General features: G+C 42.6%; 4 protein-coding genes across 5 annotated transcripts; 1 reads left to right on the plus strand and 3 right to left on the minus strand.

Annotated features, from left to right (window-relative positions):
• Positions 1–325: 325 nt before the first annotated feature.
• LOC115751426 lies at positions 326–1652 on the minus strand. Its single transcript, XM_030689335.2, has 2 exons — positions 672–1652; positions 326–544 (listed from the first exon to the last, which is right to left on the minus strand). The coding sequence occupies exons 1-2, from the start codon at positions 1650–1652 to the stop codon at positions 326–328; spliced, it is 1200 nt and encodes a 399-aa protein (XP_030545195.2).
• A 3922-nt stretch (positions 1653–5574) lies between these two features.
• Positions 5575–6646, plus strand: LOC115751425 (NDR1/HIN1-like protein 13). The gene has a single exon (XM_030689334.2). The coding sequence runs from the start codon at positions 5661–5663 to the stop codon at positions 6486–6488; it is 828 nt and encodes a 275-aa protein (XP_030545194.1). The 5' UTR covers positions 5575–5660; the 3' UTR covers positions 6489–6646.
• Positions 6647–7868: 1222 nt separating this feature from the next.
• LOC115751478 (probable trehalose-phosphate phosphatase C) lies at positions 7869–10892 on the minus strand. Of its 2 annotated transcripts, none has more exons than XM_048275226.1 (12): positions 10751–10892; positions 10427–10673; positions 9970–10110; positions 9685–9756; positions 9411–9506; positions 9238–9294; positions 9044–9145; positions 8810–8887; positions 8635–8704; positions 8254–8324; positions 8061–8153; positions 7869–7946 (listed from the first exon to the last, which is right to left on the minus strand). In XM_048275226.1, exons 2-12 carry the CDS (start codon positions 10631–10633, stop codon positions 7878–7880), a joined length of 1056 nt encoding a protein of 351 aa, XP_048131183.1. In that variant the 5' UTR covers positions 10634–10673; positions 10751–10892; the 3' UTR covers positions 7869–7877. The 2 variants fall into 2 exon arrangements, with proteins under 2 accessions (XP_048131183.1, XP_030545259.2); XM_030689399.2 differs by having other exon boundaries at positions 10427–10669; positions 10751–10891.
• Positions 10893–20361: 9469 nt separating this feature from the next.
• Positions 20362–21796, minus strand: LOC115751413 (ethylene-responsive transcription factor RAP2-4-like). The gene has a single exon (XM_030689324.2). The coding sequence runs from the start codon at positions 21349–21351 to the stop codon at positions 20365–20367; it is 987 nt and encodes a 328-aa protein (XP_030545184.1). The 5' UTR covers positions 21352–21796; the 3' UTR covers positions 20362–20364.
• Positions 21797–22206: the final 410 nt, after the last annotated feature.

The raw sequence follows: 22206 nt of genomic DNA on the forward strand, positions 1-22206 counted from the left end.
CCTCAAGCCATGCTGTGTCCAGTTTGTTTCTCTTGCAGAATGTCCAAATGGAAAGAACAAATCCAACCATCCTGATGTTCCTGATATGCGAGACGAAAAAGTGGCAACGGTGCCGCACGGCAACATCAGTCGAGCATATCAGGCATGGATTCCTCAGGAAATTCAAAATGCCAGAACTCTTCCATGCTCAAATTATCTTTGTGATGGTACAAATAACAATCCTCTGTTCGCGTTCCACCGGTTTGTCTATTCGACTAAAGCATATTCCTAACTCTCTTTCTTTGTGCATAAGACTCGGGGCTTTACTAAGTAAAGGACCCCATTGTCAAAATGTTACAGAATATGCAGAAGATGTTGGAGAATCAAACAATCGAAGCAACGCAATCTTTATATAGGTCAATGAGTACAATCCAAGATTTACACTGATGCTGATAGGATACCAGGAAGCTGTACAGTTGCAATCAATGTTAAACCGTGGACGAAAACGACAATACTTCTCGAGATTGGTATTAGCAGTCATCTGTCCCTTGGAAAGACAGAATATCTGGAGAAGCAAAGCACAAGAAAGCAAAAAAAGGACGACGGAAACAAAACAGAAAACCATATAGCTGCCAACATCAACTCTTGGAACTTCGACTTCTCAAATGTGCGTCTCTGTGTCCGCCGGATACCCAAGTTTCCTTTGCGATATCGGTTGAGATATTATAGTAATCTGCATCGTATCTCATCATGAAGCACTCTTTCTGCTTCCTCTCCTCCTCTTCTTCCCTCTTTGCCTCGTCGATTAGCAACTTCAAGTTCTTCTTAGTCTCTATTTCTCTATCCGCGTCTTGCTCATGTTCTTGTTCTTCTCTTTCAACCAGCCAGGCCTTGGCCGGAGCAGACCGACACCGCATAAGCAGCAGAGCATTTGGCGGAGGAGCAACAGGTGCATCAAAACACCCATCATCCCAAGACCTTCCTTTCTCTTTCCTGTCGTGTTTGGACAAGTCTTTGATCTTGGTATTGCCCTCCTGTAACAACGTAAACCATTTAGAGAATGCGGTCCTTGAAGTCTCGCTGCTATCATTTCTGTCTGTCGCCGCGCGGTCGTCGTCATGGTCACGGCATTCGTCGTCTTCATCAACTTCCTCATCACTAGTGATCTGTGCATCAGGAAAAGAGCCAAAACATCGAAATTTAAACTTTATGTTCCTCAAACATGTCAAGAACTGCATTATGTCCTTGTTGAAGCCAAGCGCCTCCCCCCACGTTGGCCTCTTCTTACGCTTGTCATCGTTGTGAATCCTTTCGATCTCTGCCATCACCGACTGCCAGCTCTTGCAAGCTCCAGTCTTGGTCCTGACCTTGATCTGCCCGGCGCATGTGACTTTCGGGGAGGTCGGCTCAGACGTCACCGGGCCAATTTGCTTGGTTTTGACCCACAAGACAGGGCTTGCTTGGGCACCTTTGCTGAAAGACTTGGACCGGCAATGGCGGTGCCGCAGCAGCTGGTGTTGGTGGTGGGAATGGGGGTGGAGTTTGCTGGGTTCCGAGGGTCTTGCCGGGCTACTAACCGGCTTCGGCATCAGCTGTAAGTGGGCCCTAGGAGGGAAGCACACTAGGAAATCCGTTGAAGGAGCTCCTAGTTTGATTGCTTCTCTTCTTCTCATGGTGTCTCCTCTGTTTTCCTTGTTTCTCTCTAGGGACTTCCTCCTTTGCTGGTTAAGTTTTGTGACTTGGATGATGTTTGTGAGTTGGTTCTGGACCGAGTGTGTGCTTTTGGGCTTTTGAGGTGTGATTTGCTGGTGGGTTTTTAAAGAAAGTTGGAGGGAGGAAAGGTGAGGAGGGACAGCTTTTCCTTGCCTTTCTCCTCTGCTCTTTCTTTTGGTTTCCTTCTTTTACAATTTGTTAGTTCATTGGGGGTGGTTTGGCACTGCTTTTTGCTTCCCAAATGAAATGGGGTCACGGTTCAAGGGGAATTTCGTTCTTGGCCTTTACTTTTTTCCATCAAAAGATTGCCAGACCCTTTAAATATTTGGAAGTGATGCTAAGGTATATCGAGATCGGACTACAAAATTCGTACGCGTACCGACCGTAAGCCGGTCTTTAAACAAGGGGTTTCATGCTAAACTCTTAAGAAGAATCTGCTTTACCGGTTAGTATGTTAATCTTGCAAATCAGTGTTGGCATACTTTAGCATTGTTTAATGTAAGTGGAAAGATAGATCAAAGTTAACAAAGCCCACCACACTGTCCTACCCCTCATCTTCTATGCCTTGGACAGATCATACTCACTGCCCATTTCCAATGGCCACTGGTACATCAGCCACCATTCCATTGCCCTCTCCTTTTTAGCTTTACCTTTACCACTTTCAACTTGTGGTGATTCAGATTAGCTCGTTGTCGGGCGATACTTTTGTTGCAGTTTTTCAGCAAAACATGTAAAAGGTTGGACTTCACTCCTAGGACAACCAGTAGATGGTGTGGCGGTGTTTTTGAAGTATCATTCTCTTCTATAACGATGGAAAAAAGGGGGAAAAAGGTCTATTCATACTAGGGGTAAGTATGGGTCCGGGATAGAATCGTGAATCAGATCGAACCGGCCATTGGAATCGGTCCAGTTCCAGGTTCCCGTGATTACTGGTCCGATTCCCGGTTCTAAAAAAAAAAAGTGGAATCGGATCTGTGCAATTCACTTCCTGTGTAGGAACCGAACTAAGAATCGAGAACCGGGAACCGAAAACCTTTTTATGTTACGTGTTTTGAACTTTTTATTGTTTATTTTATTTTATGTGTTCATCTTTTATGTATTGTTACTATTGATAAATGGGGATTTTTGTTATTGCATTCACTTCATTTTGCCTAACTAAAAATGAAGAAAAAAAAGGAAGGAAAAAAAATTGTCGATTATTGGGTAGATTCTAGAATATACCTTGGAACCGATTGATAAGGTAGGTCTCATATTCCAAGGTATGCAAGGTACATTTTAAGTTCCGAAAACTAAAGAACGGGTCCCGACATTGTAGGTTCCCTAGAACCTGGATCGATCTTGGAACCGATCATCCCATACACGTAGCAAAAACCGGCAGTTGAACATTCTTGATATGGGGAAAAAAGTACTTATTTTGTGTATGGACTTGGACAATGTAAAGTTAGGAAGTGATTGGTTTGGCCAGCTTCGTAGAGAACTTATAATGTAAGGCTGAACAAAATCATTTGGTTTCGCTACTTTTCGTTATAGAATGGACGGACGCCCCCCCACCCCTCCCCCCAACCCTACGACATGATAAAAGTCAATATAAAAAGGAATATCAATATGAAGTTAGATTCGATTCTAGCTCGAATTATTGGTTATCGACTTTTTGCTCATGACCATCCTCATTAATAAAGAAGGGGAATTCTTAGGGAGGGGCCACGAAGAAAGTTTGCGAGTGTGGAATGAGGATGCAATTATGGATGCGGCCAGCAATCGAGAGCATGCGAGACGGGGTTGGCCCCTCAACCCACATTACCCACCTTTGCGTGTTAGGATGAGGATCGATTTTTTAGTTCGGCCCTCCCTTCGCCCCTTTTGGCCTGGGACCGACCCCCTCTCGGCTGTTCCAACTTTCGAACGATAAGCGAGACGCACGATGCCGTCGTGGGAAAGATGTTCAGAAATGCTCGGAGAGCAGCGATCCGGAACGGGGTTAGGAACGCTCTGTCGCGAGAGGCGATTGGACTCGATTAGTCTTGTACGATGCGACCTTACACGCTCCATGGACTTGGGGTCCATGCGAAGCGAAGTCGATAAGCTTTGTGAACCTCACAAAGTTTGTGTTGCTTCGAAGAGAAAAGAGTTCCGAGTGAGAAAAAGCAAAAAGAGAGGGGGAGGGCAGAGAAAAGCTGCGCCAAAAGCCAGCAAATCGAATGTGAGGGACATTGTTTAATGAGCTTTTATGTTAGGAAAGGGGTGCATGCATGTGCTCCGCTCGATCCGGGGATGTGCATGTAATCGTTTCACTTTGTGGGGAAGAGAAGTGAGGAACTTGGCTTCCTTCCGGACCCATGAAGATTCCGACACTTCCTCTTCCTCTTCCTCCTTTCCATCATTTGGTAGACGCCGCCCTTTTTTTCTTTTTCCTATGTTTTGATGTTTCTATTCTCTTTTTCACTGAGAATAAACGCCGACCCCGGATGTGTTTAACTCGGTATACATCGAGCGAGGGAGCTGGGCGAGTTGGCCACGACTCGAGTTTTGCATGTTGAGGTGCCCGCTAGGACCGCCTGGCGTGTTGATCCTCGGCGCCGTTCGGCTTCCCCGAGGACAACCAACGACCGCTAGGGACGGTTTCATATCATAGAATGGCCAAGTTTAGACTTGCTATTTGACAAAGATTGATGTGCTTCCTCGTTCATGTTAATCACATTTTCGGGGGATGGGACAATGAGGGATGTGAATATATGTTAGATTCGTACCAGTGGGCCTCGGGCCTATTGGTGCCAAGCCTTTCTAGACATTCGCCGAATGAGATTGAAATTCAGTGAAACCGACCAAGGATTCCTGACCATATTTGGTATCATCCAACATATTTTTTCATTGTTTTTGGCCCAATTTGTCCATTATCAAATTGATGGGTTTCATCTAAATTAACGTGATCAAGTCTAGGACTCTCACCTTACATCCCTTGGCAATATGCTAACGCAACGCTGTGTGGCAATGGTTTTCCGGCATGCTCTTGACAAAATTGCTAAGAGTAGGTATCGCGTGCGTTCGGATTATGTGACCCGGCTTACATATACTGTTGGATATCATTAAGTGCGTCTCACGTGAGATCCACATCATTTAAGTGGATCTCATGATTCGAGTGCAACTAACATGTTTTCGATTATCGGGTCCTTTTGACAAAGATCCAAAACCGGTACACATATGATAAATGTACTCTAAACTATTGTTTTGACCATAATAAATCCCAAATTAGTACACATATAACAAATTCACCCCATAATGGTATACTTGTGATACATTTACCCTTCCGTTAGTTTTTCATTAAATTTTACCATCAAATTATTGAGTTGGATGACATGTGGCGATCGATAGGTGTACTATTTTGGAGTTTTTATCTTATATTTGTCACGGATGTATCAATTTAGAATTTTTCGTGATATTAACACGATTTAACGAAAACGAAAGAACGGTATCTTCGGACCTGCCTTGCGCCAAAGGCTTGTAGAACAAACGCCATTTGCATTAGGTTAAGGGACGTTAAAGCCCCAAAGCCTATTTCAAATTCTATATCAAACAGGCCCTTAGTGTTGAGAATTGACCAAGTTTGAGTCTAGCTCGTTTGTTACTTCCCAATGGTGTTCTTCCTCCTCGCGACGAGCTAGTCTTTCACACGATCGACCAGCGAATTGATGCTAATAAAACGATGTTGGACAGTCGTGAGGCCTTCAGCCTAGATGCCTCAGAAGCTCGAAAACGAAAAAGACTAATGCACATTAGAAGCGGTTAATGAAACCGATTGACCCAGTAAAGCAATCTCTAATTATAACCTTTCCCTTGTGAAATTGTCTCTCTCCCACGAAATCCAGCAATTCATGCAACCACCAAACCCTCCCCCATGCAAGCCAAGCCAGCCTCTCCTCTGATATCACAATCCATCCCTCCCACTTCTCTCCACCGCTCCCCATCTCCCCATGGAGGAGCGGTTCTCACCTCCCCCCCATGCGAGCGGCCGCCACGGCGGCAGCGTCGGCGGCGGCGATCACGAAGCCAACCCCGACCTCACTCTCGTGCCCAAACCCGGCAATCCCGAGCACGTGTTCGCCTCCGACACCTATGTCGTCCAGATCCCCAAGGACCAGATCTACCGCGTGCCACCCCCGGAGAACGCCTTGATCGTCGAGCGCCACCGGAAGCCCGCGGGGGCGAAGAAGCGGTCGTGGTGTTGTTCTTCTTGCTGCTGCTGCCTCTTCGTGACCGTCATCGTGATCTTCCTCGCCTTGGGCGTCCTCGCCGTCGTTTCCTCCTTCTTCTTGAAGCTGAAAAACCCTAATTTCCATGTCGACCATTTCCTCGTCAAGAACCTGACGAAGTCGCATGACAAAAACACCAAACTCGCATACGACGTCAAATTGAAGGTCGAGAACCCGAATCCGTATACGAGCTTCATCTACGAGCAAGGCGGGGTCATCTCGCTCTCTTTCAAACAAAAGGCGGTCGCGACAGGGAAGTTCACGCCTTTCGACCAAGACAGGAAGTCGTCGAAGGCCATCGATATCGTCCTCAACGGTTCGAATACTGCATTACCCAAGGAGATGCAAAAAAGCTTGACAAGCGACCAAAAGACCAAGAATCACGTGACGTTCGCGTTGCGTGTGGACGTTCCGGCCAGAAGGAAGATCTGGAAGCTAAACGGTTCGATCTCAAGGTATGTCGCTTCGTGCCAATTCACGGTCGATACGCTGGGAAAAGATGCTCGTGTTCTTTCCCAGAGTTGCGAGACGGAGCGAGAGGACCTTTGAGAAAAATCATCAACTTACTAAAGATGGCATGGATTGCAAGGATGTACTTTGACGTGGTGAAATGTGACGAAATCTTGGAATTGGAACGATCGAAATCGTCATTTTTATGAGGCCATGTTCTTTATTTCTTCTATTTGAAGCTAGTGGTGAAAAAAAAATTGTGGTGATATTCAAATTGAAATTTTTTTGTTTTTGGCTAGCTTCTTCCTTCTTCGATTGCAGTGTTTGCAAGGGCGAACCCTAAGGAGGAACTTGTTCGAGTCCTTCCGTACCTCTTCTTCATCTTTGAAACCCTAAATTTGTAGAGTTCATCTTATCATCACTCCTGCCATGGGGCTGTACTGTATACAGGTTGTCTCCATCGTGTATATGTATATTTCACATGTTTTTGCACCTCTTATATTGATACTAGTTAGGTCGAGTTTTTTTTTTTTCTTTTTCTGTAATAGCGATCCTCGTTTCTTCTTAGGGTTTGTTTGTTTCGACCTATCAAAAGTAAGGAAAAAAATAGTTATTTTATCGCTAAAATATAACATATTAACCAAAGTTAACATAAAAAAATTCTGCAGCAATTATATGTGAATCTAGGTGTCAAGATTTACATTACAAGATTTATATTGCAGCAATTCCCCACCGTCCGATTCTAGGTTCTGCCCTGGAAGTATGCTCATCCCTATTGTTTTTTTTTTTTTGGTAAGGGTGCTCATCCCTATTGTTTTTGCTGTGTTGCTCTAAGAAAAAGAAACGCTGCTTTAGAGTCGTAACAGCAACGTTTAATTTGTCGTATTACATCGAATAAACATGGGCAACTAATAGTACTATGACAGCAATAGGAGCAAATGTTGCTTACTGAAACGGTTGTTGACTAATGTTTGGAAGTGTTGTCATGCCTTTAGACAAAAGTAGCATGAATATGCTCTTGAAAAGTGTTGATTCCTGTTTGGGGCAACGCTTGAAAAGGATTATGCAACATGTTTGGGGTGTTGGATTAAGCTAATTATATCAGCATATCTGCTTCAAAGTTTTGTTGGTGCGTTTAGTCGAGACCTTCTTATTCATTCCTTAATCACCAAGCCAATACCATGTAGCTAACTAAGCTCATATGTTTCCCTGATAAAGAAGCTGATGGTACTTCATTGTCAACAGACTGCGAGATTTAACCTATTTCATTGAAGTTCCTGTGAGTTTGCTTTGAGCTTGAGCTGACAGAGTTTTAGTTCTGAGTCATCATTCAGCCTAGTTCAAGTTCTTTTCTAGGTTGTAACCATCTGATCAGTAGTACAAGCTCAATCTTTGTTGACAAGAATATCATGTATTTAATTAAGGGTCTGTCATCTTTCATATGGAACTATTACAAATTAGGCATCAAGACCAAATTTCCTCTGCTGCTTACAGCACATGATGTGCTCGGCTCGTTTGCCGTTTCCACTCCACCAGGCGCATCAAAAAGCTCATCACCTGTTACATCACCACAAGTCGTAAGCATCTACAGGTAAGAATCCACCATTATTCAAAAAGCAAAAGCACAATAATTGCAGGCGGGCGCAAGAAGTTCTCTGGGTATGTCAATACCTCCGGCGGGTCTTGCAAAGAATAAGAGGCACGTGTTTCTTTTGCTACTTTCGAGACGAGGATTCCAATTCCTCGTCCTCTGTCACGTAAAACCTAAAACCGTCGAACTCGTAAGAATCACTCCAACAATGCCAGGACCCAAAAATGCATTTAAGGAATAAGCATCATGTTTGTGCCCTAGAAATTATTGTACCTTAAACGCATCTTCGTCCGTCCGATCGTCTCCGATATAGATGGGTAGGACGTTGCTATCATGAGCATATCCTACGTGAATTATATGTCACAGGATAACAGGCACAGTCAGTGCATGAATCAGTATAGTAACTCTTTCTTTCTGACATTGGTCTAAGCAGTAAACGTGCCCAAAAAATTCACATTGTGGAGGTACAGGAGGCAAATGCTTCTACTCATGCATTAAATAAGATAAGGAAACCAGTTGAGGAATATGTCTTTCAGTTATATGTCAAGTCCTGATAATCACAAGTACCATGAACAAATTTCCATGACTATAACTGATAAACGTAGGGTGCTTGTGTGGGATTAAGGAACTTATCAATATGGACCAGAAACTCACCTAGCGACTCTAGCAAGTATTCAAGAGCCTTCCCCTTGTCCCAGTTGATAATCGGGCGAATTTCGAGCACCTGCTTAGCGTGAGAGTTATATCGTCGGTAATTTAAAACAAATAATCGGATCCTCTTTTGCTAGAACCACATAAGAAAAATTTATGTCGTAAGATAATAATATACCTTTCTTCCTTGAGTGAGTTTGAGCTTTGGGTACTCGCTGAGAACTGATCTTACTTGCTCAGCTAATGCAGCCCACCTCTGCAAAGGTGAAGAATGTATGTAGAGTGAAAAAGGGAGTGGCCAGTGATCTTAGAAGCCGGATAAAACAGGAGCTGATGAACGTTATCTGGTTTTAGAAATTACAGGTTATTCAAACATTTCGACGGGATGTTATTTCCGGATTCGCTGTTTTACCTTTTCATCAACGTTGCGGTAGTGAACGGACAAACAAAATTTGTTGTTCTCCACTTTAGCATCAGGAATTGATTTTGTTCTATTTAACAGAGTTCTATACACCTGCATGGATGCAAGAAAAATTGGTATGATATGGTGACCACCTTGATGCCGGCCTCGAGTGGGACTTATATAAATGATGGACATGAAATTACCTCATTGATCATGGGCAAAAATTCACTTGCGGGTTGGAAAAGGACACCTTCATCATCCTAGTGATCACATTAAAGCATTTCGATTACTACTAAGCGGCAAAAAAAAAAACATGAAATATGATAGAATTATAGGTGAGGGGATCTTTTAGAAAAGAAGAACATGAAATGCTCACTTTCTTGCTTTTGAGTTGATTTTTGGAAGGTCCTCTTATATCCATCCCATGGCTTCCTGCATAGTACAGCCCCGGTAGCTTCACAAAGTCGTATACCTGCATGAGGCCAAAAAGAATAGAAAAAAAAAAAACAAATCAATATATGGAACCCAAACACATGCACAAACTCTTGGGAAAAAGGTAAAAAGGATCATAAAATAATAGGACAAGAAGAAGACGACACTATAGGAACAATTCAAACATGCATTTAGTTTTTACAGTAACCAAAGTGCACCTTGTCCCTGCTTCTCCCGCTTATTATTGCTGTTGGAAAATACCTTGCTGCTTCCTTGACAGCTTCTTTCATCTGATATGTGCAAAAGGAAAGAAGTTTATACATGACCGGAGTGATTATACATGCAAACTAGTTCAGGACCACCTACACAGGTCATAGGCGTGGACTTATTCAGTCCGTGGGTTTGCAGGGTGTTTCATGACTTCATATAGCTCGGCTTATGCGTATGTACCCTTGAGTTATGAAAAAAACAAGTAATTATAATGGGTGAGGAAGAAAACAAACCTGACTAGACATGAAAGCTCGATCGGGGTCCTCAACAATTGGTGAGAGGGTGCCGTCGTAATCAAGGAAAATTACTATCTCCTTCCCCTTCGCGGCATTCGTTATCAGGTCGAACATCTTCAACGCCGAAGGATGATGAATCTGTCGAGTTTTTGAACTTATATGAGATTATATCAACCAAGATTCTCTGGAGATCTCGAGAAATATCAAAGTTCTCCTAGTCGTTTCATGTTACGGTACTCTTCAGAGGGTCTGGACTTAGAATTTCGAATCACTTTTCATGGCTTAATCGGAAAACTCCTTTTCAAACTCGATTTCTATCTTGTAAAGAATTGATTTTTAAGTCCTAAAGAGGAGAATCTTTCAGATTGTCCTCCTTTTAGATTGTTCCTATACCCTTTTAGTTGAAAGCTATGGAAGGGGTTGAGAGACTTGGCGTATGAGACTGTGTACTTACATTCCAGGAATTATGTTCTCCGGTCCCCGGAAACTTGACGCGAGTTGGAGAAGAATCTCTCATTGAATCGACCCACGCATGGTTTTTTGCCACGCATTCACCTTCTTCTCCTCCGCCGGGCTCAATCCTCGGAAGCTTCTTGTTTCGGAACCATGACGACGGGCTTGAGAACATGGAAATGTTCGTGCGAACACCCGACATCATCATCTCTCTCTCGCTCTCGCTCTCTCTGTCCGCCAAATCCTTCCTAAAACCAAACGACTCATTCACCATCAAGTTGATGTACTTAGGTCATACCAGACCTACATGAAAACAAATATGTACCTGAATTTGAATGGAGAAGAGAGGGCGAGAATGGAATAGGTTTAATGAAAAGAAATGATTGATGAGATTGCGAAACTGAGAGAGAATCAGAAGCGCGCTTGAACTCTAGCTTGCAATTTAAGACGCAACCACGGTATGGGAGTTGGGGTTGTGCAGCAGGATTTATAGAGGAGCATTATGCCTGGAACCTTCTTCATCAGACTCTTTTGCGCTTTTTCTCGCGAAGAATACTCGAATTTGACTCTTTTGCACTGTTTCTCCCTTTCTCACTGCACCAATTATTTCCGGCTTGCATGATGATCATGGCTTTAGTTTTCACTTTTTCCATAAACCTTACCATGCTGCAAATTGCATGGACTTATTTACGTAAATTCTCATATTAAGTTTCATTAAGAAAGTCCGACCCAAAAGTTTAAACTGTGAGGTGAAAGGAGGCCACAACAACAGAAAGAGTATGTAGGACTTGTTGTCAAGCGAAATGGAGCAATATATTAATGCTTTTTATATGTCGATAGTGTGGTGTTGAAACGCCCATGCGGATTTCATCTTGCAATAAAATAAGATGCACACTGTGGGACCCTCCCTCCAAAAGCTGGTGAAAAATTAGTGGGGACAACTAGTGTAGGAAAATTCAGAAAGTCATAAGCAACATTGGAGCAGAGATGTAGCTTGTAAATAATTGTCCTAGAGAAGCTTCATGTGAACGAGTTATAGTTTAATTATCATGCTTTATGAACTGAGTTGATCGTTCAAGGGCAATGCATCGAGATACGGCCCTTCCAGATGGTCAAAGAAGACCCTAAGAAAGATCCCCGCATTGATGTCGAAGGACTTTTCAAAGTTCTGGGCATGTGTACACCTACAATTTTTCAATTTTGACGACCCAAGTTTTGAAAACACCGGCATATATTCGGACGGTAATAAAGATCACATCTGCCACCGCCCCTTGGAAAGACCATTGAATCTGGTTGCCCGACCTAACCCATGTTCCCTTTTTGCCCAAAACCAACAGCAAGTGTGCACATTACTTGGACATGGCATGTCGCGAGGTTGTAAGGCTGTCGACAGCAGTCAAGAACTTTTGAGACTGTCTAAGGCCAAAGTGATTCAAAAATGAGTGTTATGTTGAGCGGTTCGAAGATTTGTCGTGCCGAGATTGTTCAAACAGGCTCTCTTCTATTCAATGCTTGAGTCTTTTCTGTTGACATATTGTCTTAAAAGGAAAACCAAATTTGTTTCTTTTTCTAAAGATTTCAACCGACAAGGAAGTATATAGTAAGTACTTTAATTATGGGGACTTTTCTAAAACTTTGGGGGACTCCTAGGTTTGTTACTAAGGAAAACTGAGAGAAAGTTAGCTGGGGATGAAGGATCGAGATTCTCATAATTTATGAAGTAACATTTTTAGTTTGGCATTTTAACCTTATAAAAGTTGGCAAATCACTCCAAATTTGGTAATTTCATACGAAATGTTAGTGAGTTCGAAGCATTGGTAAGTCATGCAAACAAAATTGGTCAGTTTGTACAAAACTTGCTAATTTGTAAAATAAGAGTTTTGGCAACTTCAGAAGAGTATCTCTAAGTAACAACGGGTTTTTCGAAAAATATATTCATCGGTGACTCTTTTACCAACAATTTTTTTACACTTGACAACTCATCACGAAATGTACTGTTACGGGAAAATATCCGCAATTTTTAGCAAGGAAAAAGAAGAATTCTGCCTTGAGATTGGATCTAACATTAAATACGGAATGGTACTAAGCGCAATTCAGTATGAGGTGAGTGCATATGTTCTCATCATTATATCGTAATTTCAAATATAAATCGACCCGATTTGTCTCCTCTAAATTGAGATCATTTGACATAAAGAGGGGAGAGAGAAGTATCTTGAGACTTCTGCAAATTGGTATCCTTCATTTCACTAGAACACTATTTCTTTGAATAATATGATTTGTAGGTGCTTTTCCATGTTCGTGCACTGGAGTTCTTCCTTAGCAACCAGAAATGTTGTCAAACCAACATATAAAAAAAATAAGAAGAGCACTTTATGATGTTCTTTTTAAGGGTTGGCCCAAAAAGTTAGACCGACAACTTCGCTATATAATAACTTGAAGTTCCATGTTTTGGGGCGAAAAAAGTAATTTGTGGAAATTATTTATCAAAGAAAGTTATTTTCAAAAGACAAGCAAATGTGAATGTTCTTAAATTATCCTACAGATGAACAGCTCGACAATTCACAATACAAAGCAAATAGATTATTTTGTTGAAGATTTTGCCCCTTGCTGACCATTGATTGACAATGTTTATTGCCATGTGATCCACCACGAATAGGAGAAGAACATTAAAAGGGTCCACGTCGATTTAAATAATATTCGACCGGTGACCCAACGAATGAAAGTCATCTTACGTTGTAGTCCATTTTAAAGGCAAGTCGAAGGTCTCGTACATTTCCCAATAGGCCCGACATATAATACGATTCATACATTCTTGTATGTTCAGTTTGGTTTGCAACTTCACATATATTATTCTGCACAAAATACCACCTGTCCTTTTTGTAAAGGGTTTTAGTTGAGACCCCAATTCAATATTTTATCTTTTGAAAATTCAAACACGTGCAAAAGAAGAAGAAGAAGAAGAATCAATACCAAAGAAATTCTTAGCAATTTTCTGTTTTAGATCTTTTTTTACTTTACTGTAGGGGAGCACTGGACTATTCCTCGAACGATAGCACCCGTTCGACGTACCGGACAGCCGTCGGATTATTCAAAGATGGTAAAGAGAGGATGCACAAGTTTGAAATTTCGAAATTAGAGAGAGAAATGAGATTCTATATGTTTTTTTTTTTTCTTGGAAAGCTTGATATATTCTCTCTATTTAATAAGACCCTCGAATCAACCGTGACACCTCTTTTTCAGCCTCCCTTTTGAGCTGCCTAATTCTCCCCTTCCTTTTGACAGATCTCTCAAGCATTATGAACATTTAGAACCGTGGAATGAGACCCTCCCTTCTTAATTCTCCGACTTGGGGAGCCTCATGGCATCTCCAGGGCCACCTGGTTTGACCCTTTATGGGAGCGAAGAACACTCTGAAGGAACCTCAGAGGAGCTTCAAAGTTCCTTCACGTGGAATAAGAATGGACTTTCAGACACAAAAGACAGAGAAATAGACAATGAAGAAGGAATCGATGCTTTCTTAAGGACGACAAAGTTCGAGTTAGTGTCGGTTTGCTTAATATTCTATGGCAATTTTCCATACATTAGTAGGTGTCAGCTTGCCATTTCCTTCTGGTCCTGGCGGTCGTTCAGTCCCAACCATTTTAGGTCAAGACTCTTTAACATTTGAGGAACAAGTTCAACCATGAAAGTAAGCACGCGGTCTGTTTTCGTATCGATGGAACGGAACATTGTAGAACTGTGTCAAGTGTTGAATATACAGTTAAACAGATTGACTTCATCGATAACTATGTCGAAGAAAAGCTCAACCCGAATGTTAGAGAAATATTTGGGAGATTTTGTATATTTCCCTTAATTGGTCATGATTGATTGTAATTGATATTATGCTACTTTAGACACAATTCTTAACTTGGTTTTAGAGCAAGTGCTTGCGGTGATACAACATCGACAGCTTTTGACATGTTTGCTCCATCCTCTAAATCAACCTTTTGTTCGACTTCGTAATTACCATTGCTTCTTTTTATGAACCCCGCACACATAAAACAGCAAGTACTAATCCTCTGTAGCAGCAAGAATGGCACATGAGTTACAAGCCTTGGACAAATCTCATACGTGAGGTTTGGTTGATTTGCCTCTTGACAGGTATGATATAGGTTGTAAATGGGTATATTGGATTAAAACAATGATACATGCTATTATGGATCGATAGAAAGCTCGGCTAGTGGTGAAAGATTTTACTCATGAACACATAATTGACTATGAAGAAACTTTTGATCATATTTTACCTCTGTCATACTCATCTAGTTTCTACTGCAGTCAAGTTTTGGTCTATATTTCATATGGATCTTCATAATGCATTCCTAAGTGGAAATCTCACCGAGGAAGTTTATATGGTGCCTCCTCTTAGATATCGTTCCAACAAAGTATGTCAATTATGTCAAGCATTACATGTCATGAAACATGTTCATCGTGTATCGCATTCCAAGTTTAGCTTAACCATGAAATGTCTTGACTTCAAATCTAGTCCTTGTGACCATGCTCTTTTTTGTTTGGAGAACATTTTGTGGGTGTATTATGCTGCTCTTATTTGTTGACGGCACGGTTTTACTAGCAATGATCATATTGACATTTCAAAATGCAAGCAATATCTTTATCAACAGTTTTTTTTTTTTTTTTTTTTTGTTGGTCAAGAACTCTAATAACAGTTTGAAACGAAATATCTTGGGTGATTCAACCACTTTTTTGGCTTGGAGGTTAATTCATATTCCTTTGGTTATTATCTTTCACAATCAAAATATACCATCGATCTTCTTTCTCAAGCTATACTAATTGATACTAGGGCCACTACAACTCCTATTGAGACCAATGCGAAATTTGATGTCAAAGATGGGATTCATCTTCCGAATTTTGAACTCTATTATCGATAGTTGGTTGGTATTCTTATATATCTCACCGTTACTCTACCCGACATCGCCTATGTTGTTCACATTGTTAATCAATATATGCCCGTGCCCCACACAGCTCGTTTTGCTACAATCCTTTGAATTCTTCAATATTCAAGGATATGTTATTTCATAATCTTCACTTTTCTGCTAATTCTCCTTGTAGTTGATAGCTTATTCTAATAATGACTAGGTTGGTGACCCTCTAGATTGTAACTCCACTACAGCTACTATTTTCTTGGCAACTCACTTATCTCATACCATAGCAAAAGAAAAACCACTATCTATTTCTCTAGTACATAAGTAGAATATCAAGTTCTTGTCGATATAAGAATTACTATGATTGTAATGGCTATTAGAAGACATGGGAGTGCGTCATAATAGCGGAAGGGTCATTTATTGTGACAACCAAAATGCTATCCAAACAGCACATAATAATGTCTTCCATGAATGCACCAAACACATTGAAATAAACTGTCGTTTCATCTGATATGACATTCTTCGTTGTACCATTAGACTTGTCCCTACTGCAAAGGAGGTGCTCTATAATTGTATCTTGGTTTTCCCATCTTTACTTGTTCTAATGTGACTCTAAGTTGTTGTTGTGATACTTGAATTTACTCTCTCCCGAATAGACTATTGATATCTTCATCAAAACACATCCCCCTAGGCGTTGATCTCTTTCAAATCACCTCTAGTTTGAGGGGAAGTTAGAGATATACTTAGGAGATTATTTATATTTTCCTTAATTGATTCTGATTAATTATAATGGTTATTCTAGTATGGGAAATGATTTCTCGACGGTACTGTTAGGAACGGGACAATTTCAACCGCAGATCCACATACTATTATCGCGTGTTTTACATAAAGCATTCGTTAATTGGAAAATCGCATGGCCAGAAATAACCGACAGTACTATCAAATTGTCAGGCTAGCGACTCCCTTCTAGTATTTTAAATAGTCACCCCATAAAGCTTAACAAATAAATCGGCTCATGTACTTTTTATTTGATAATGTACCGAATATTGCTGATTTCCTCTCTTGTATTGCTAATTCAAATGGCGAAATGGTAGGGAATGTTAAGCCTTCAAGGGACATTAGGCATATGATGCCCCATTCTTCGTGGAGGCAAATAGTTGAATCCTCGACAATCGCTTAGAAAGCTTATTACCAAGCATCAAGCCGCCTTGTCCGCTTTCCGAGCAATTGTAGATACTAGGGGTGAGCAAATGGGACCATCCGGACCGATGGTCCGATTTCCAACTCTAGAGGGAGTGGTCCAATTCTCGATTCTAGAGTCCGCCCGGACCAAACTAATCGAAATTTTTTTTTATTTTGATCAAGAAAACTCCATGCGCATGGAGTTTTCTCAATCTTGTCTTTTTAGTCCCCAAACGAAATCCTCATCTCAATCTTGCCTCGGTTGGTTCCTGAACCATTTTTGACTCGAAGGGAGATCGTTTCTGCTTGAATCACATATGCATTTGGAAACAATCTTCCAAAAAGTTCTCAACTTTGTCTTGAAAGACCCGTTTCGGAAAATGAACTCGAAATTTTTTTTATGTCCGGCCTCTATATTTTCTGGGCTAGGACAGTCCAGGAATGGTGCATTTTTTTTTTTTTTTTGCATGTCTTCAATCTAATGAAACCGCTTGGGAACCAAACCGAATTGGTGGTTCGGTTCCCGATTCCGGAAAGTTGAGAACCAGAACCACCGGTCCGATTCTCGGTTCTTGAGGGGAATCGGATCGGACCAGACCGGGAACCGATCACCCCTAGTAGATACACCTCTTCATAATGCGGTGCATTGATGATTTATGATCCCAGCGGTTTGACCATAAGCAAGGTTGAAATATTCATTTGATTTGATACAATTCGACCCACTTTTGAAAAAAAAAAAACCACATTTTAATATATCCAAAAGCAAACTGAATTGACCAAAAAAAAAAAACAATGAAGCATGTGTTTTTAGCATATTTAATAAAGACCTTGATGTTCCGCAACGATGCGATCCGGGTCGAATTGATAATCCGAATTTAGCCCGCGAACGCAGATTGTCAATCTCGATGATTATTCGTTGAATTAAACATAAGTAGACTGAATTTTTTGGAGATGGACCTCTAAACAAATTCGAAACTTGCACACTTGCACATTTGTCGGAGATTCTTTTCTCCTACTTGACAGCGTTGCCCTGTCCTAAAAATATTGAACTAGGCCATCGCGGTAGGCGGGCCAATAAAATTACGGACTGGTTAGCTAAAGCCTAAACGGACAAAATGCCTTTCCTCATATCTGTCTTGTAAGCCCAATTCTCACGAGAGATCTACTTTGTTTGAAGTCTCATTTATGGGCTCTAAGGTTCAAACTTGCACGTGATTTGGTAAAAGGAACGTAGGCAAGAGGCAGATTCGGGCCGAATTCCCTAAAAAAATCCCCAATTTTAGGTCAAATTCTCGAATATGGCTTGAACTTTTTTTTTGTTTCGGAAAAAACATCAACTTTAGATTTAGTTCCAAACATGCCCCGAACATTTTTGTCCAAAAAAAAATCCTAAACTTTAGGTCTAATCTCAAATCTACTCGAATTTTTTTTTATCTAAGAAAAAATCATCAATCTTTTTCGCTAATCTCAAATATGCTCCAATAGCCCTCTCTGTCCAAAACCCCGTCGTCGGTCGTCCATAATTTTCACATCTTGAAACGGTTTCATTTTGGATTTCTTCTTCATTTGGGTGGATTTAATATCCACGTGAAAATGACACGCCGGTCCGTACCTATCGCCTCATTACTTTGCTAATGTGGATTTTTTGTCGACGTGGAAAGGCCACTTCAAATTGGGACTAGATCACGAGGTAGATTTGAGAATATATAGAAAATTTGTGATATTTTCAGACAAAATAAAATTTGGGATAAATTTGAAATAATTCGAAACTGAATTTAAAGTTGGAGATTTTTCTTAAAATTAAAATTAAAAAAAAAAGAGTCCGACATAAATTTAAGACCTGACCTAAAATTTGAGATTTTTTAAGGGAATAAGGACGGTAAGTCAGTGGACAGGACTTGGTCGCCGCACACGAATCAAAGCGGCAAATCATCAGAGATCTGGCCTGCCCCGAGAGCTGCCAAAGAAGATGAGCCGCATGCTTCCCTCTCTTTTTCCCACTCGATCGGATTTTTGCTGGAATCGGTTGAGTCCCGGCGTTCATTAAATCGCGGGGGGGCAACGTCCCCACATGTTCAGACAACATGCGCGATTGCCGGAGACTCCCCCAAGTCCCGGCTATAATACTTTAGACAAAAAAAAGGCTTTGATTGAGGGAACAAGCTCGTGAGCCAGATTCAACGAAACGAGCCTCTTGCCAATTTTGCTTTCATCGTACTTGTCTCGTTTCTTTAATCCCCTCCCCCCCCAAATGGTGAAGTGAATCCAATGGACTTGGACCTTTCCCCGGGCATCGCGCGGTGGCTCCGGCCGGGCGTGTTGGATCTGACTGACCGACCATGTGTGGGGTTTCGTTTAATAGTAAATTTCACCTTCTTGCTCACCGACAGCAACGAATAATGAAAAAACAATTTGATGGATACACAGCCACAGGTACCCCGAGTTGAAGATTCCGTGGATATTCGCTCATTCAAGTTGTTGGCTTCGGATTTTTTTCTTTTATTTTTGGGTCTAATTTGTCTTAAGATTCAAAGTCTAGTAGTAGTTCGCAACAAGTCGAAAAAGACGGTCCATAAGTTATTAGATGAACCATGGAATTGAATCGGTGTGCAATTAAACAAAATATCGTGCGTCGACTCGGTCCAGAAAATATTTTTCGGGCAATTTTTTCGTGGGTCGAAAATTAAAAAAATAATACACAAAAAAATTCCACTTTTCGCAAGAAGGCACGCTTGTTTTCCCCATATTTTCACTCTTTTATGTTTCGTTAGTTGCAGGGTTGTGACTCCATCGATACCCTTCTTCTTCTTCTTCTTCTTTTTCGTCTAGGACAAGGCAACAAGTTCAACAAATCCAAAAGGCTACCGTTCTTGAAAGCCAATTCAACTCTCGACTTTGTGATTTTCCTCTCCATTAGAAAGGATTGAAAGCTCGCCTGCTCATAACCTCAGCTACAGAGACGGTTCAGGTTCAACTTCATCCATCCCATTCTACTCGCGATGCTTTCTGCTTGAGATAAACTTGGTGATAATAAAAATCGACGAGGTTTTGCGGTGATGACCCTCCGTCAATTTTCAGACGATAGATGAACGCGAAACTCGAGCAAGATTTCTGAAGCAAAGCACGAAATATGCGGGTGAAAAACCACAGACGTGGCCACAGCCACCCGCACGCCCCAAGTTACGTACAGGAAGGAAATGAATGACGTTCGACAAATTCACATAAACTAAGCAGAGCCCATCAGGCAAGCAAAGAATCATCCGACGTGCAAGAAAGGGTTCTTATGTTATCTGAAGATGGGGGGGTCAAGTTTCAGATGACAAATTTCTTTTACGCTTTCATCATCCGTCGATTATTACAAAACCAATGTTCTGAACTGAGCTATCTGGATCTGATTTTGCACTTGCTGTCGAGTCTCAGTTTACACAGCAGAAACGAAACTGAAAAGATTGTAAGGGACAAGCGGGGATCGTCATATTTATAGAATTAGAAAAAGCCATAATCTTTACATAGACAAACGAATTACATAAGAGAAGTAAGAACAGCCATCGCCCAGCAGAGAAAAAACTTTCAGCTGAACAGGGCACACTTCTTAGCTACAGCCTGCTGCTAACTAGCTAATTACAATGGAATCCATGGTTTTGACCCAAAGTAAAACTATTAATCCTTCCTAACAACGGGGCAAAGAGAGAGAGAGCGGTCTCTACTGCGACTCCCAAAAACTCCATCGCAGCGACCACTCCCCGCCCTTCCTGAATTTTGATCTAAGCAAAGACACGAGCTAACTATTGACGACTACACAGAAACACAAACAGGAAAAAGAAACAATTTTTCCACATCAGATTGCGTCCCAGTCGATCTCCGACGGATACTTCTCCAAGGTCGACGTCTCCGTAAACGATATGCACTCCCACGTCGTCTCCGCGAAGTCGTCGAACGTCAGATCCGACAGCGGCGACGACCCCGCCGACCCTTCGCTCTCTGGTTCGGATCCCTTCACCTCCGTCGCCTCCGAGACCTCGGCCGAAGAAGCCTCCCGCGCGGCAGCGGCCGCTGCGGCTGCGGCTGCCGCTGCGGTGGCTCGGGACCGGCCTGAGGCCGTGGGCTTCTTGGCGCCGTCGGCTTGCTTCTCGGCGAGGGTCTGGCAGATGGCCTCCAGCTTCGCGTCGACCGCCGAGTGCAGCGGCTTGAAGCTTCCGTCGCCGAGGTCGGCCGAGGCGCAGTTCTTGAGATGGGGGAAGTTTAGCCGGGCGAAGTCGCCCCTCAGCTTGTAGGCGGCCCTGTCGTATGCGAGGGCGGCTTCCTCCGCTGTGTCGAAGGTGCCGAGCCAGAGCCGGGTCCTGTTCTTGGGCAACCGGATCTCGGCGACCCACTTGCCCCAGTGCCTCTGCCTCACGCCCCGGTACAGCTTCGTGGCCGGTTTGGCCGTCGAGCCCGAGACCTTCATGGACACGGGCTTCGGGCCCAGGAGCATGTTGGGGTGGTAGTTGTAGCTGCGGTAGGAGGGCACGCTGGGGCTTGGGAACTGCATCTGTGCTTGGATCTGGTTGATCTGAGATGGGGTGAGGTGGTTGAGCCCGATCGGACCGGGTAGCTCGAGGCCGAGTAGGTTCGGCCGGACCGAGCAACCATCTGGGTACGACACGGGCTCAAAAGAGAAGAGAGAAGAAGGGGAGGAGAGGGAGGAAACAGAAGGGGTAGATGTGGAAACACCGTTGCCGCCGATGAAAGGGCAGAGAGCTTCCATCAGCTCATCACCGCCGTTGGAAAATGGATACGACGGGAGAGCCGACCTACTACTGTAGAACTCCATGGTAGCTGCCATAATAACACCTGGAAATCTGCAAGCTTTACAAGAAAGAACGAAAAAAGAAGAATTTTTTTTTTCACAAGGTTCAAGAGGTTAACAAATACACAACCTCTGTCACTCCAAGAACACCTAGAGATCAACCTGGGAGGGACCAAAAATCACCCTCTCGGCCGATTCAAATGAAAAAACAAAACCCAACAAAAGAAAGAGAAAACAGGGGGCTCCTGGATCTCGATTCTGAAAACACCTGGCTTTCGGGAAAATTCAATTTTTTCTCTTCTAAGTTTGTTTCTGAAAAAAATCCCGAGGACAAACCTTTGAGAAAGAAAGAAATCGCAACTTCGTAGAAAGACAGATGATTAACAGAAAGGGAGTCGGAGAAGCGGGATGTTACAGAAGGGGGGGGAAGGAGGAGGGAGCGTCGAGGAAGGAGAAGGAGAAGGAGAAGGAGAAGACGCGAGCACTCTTTTCCTGCTACTTTTGTATGAATCACTCAGACCTCGCTTCTTTGATCGCACCATGGGCGCGTCGTCCCTTAACATTATATAGACCCTTGGAGCATTGTTTACGATTTCTCCTCGTCTCGATCCTCCCTCGCCCGCGAATTGACCGTTATGCCCCCCGTGTCCAACTGTTTGGCCATCTACCAGTGGCAGTAATGATGAATGATGATGCCTCGCCTTCTCTACCACGCTGCCCTTTGCCGAACCACGGGGCGACGCGTGTCCCCAAACGGCCGAGGCGTCGACACGTGTCCGTCACCAACCCAAACGGTGTCGGTAAGGGCTTTCGGAGCCATCGAGGCGCGATTCGGTTTTTTTCTAAAGTTTCGTCTGCGGACGCGTTCAGACTGTGGAGTGGTTATGCTTT

Source organism: Rhodamnia argentea, chromosome 2, assembly GCF_020921035.1.
Source record: "Rhodamnia argentea isolate NSW1041297 chromosome 2, ASM2092103v1, whole genome shotgun sequence".
NCBI lineage: Eukaryota > Viridiplantae > Streptophyta > Magnoliopsida > Myrtales > Myrtaceae > Rhodamnia > Rhodamnia argentea.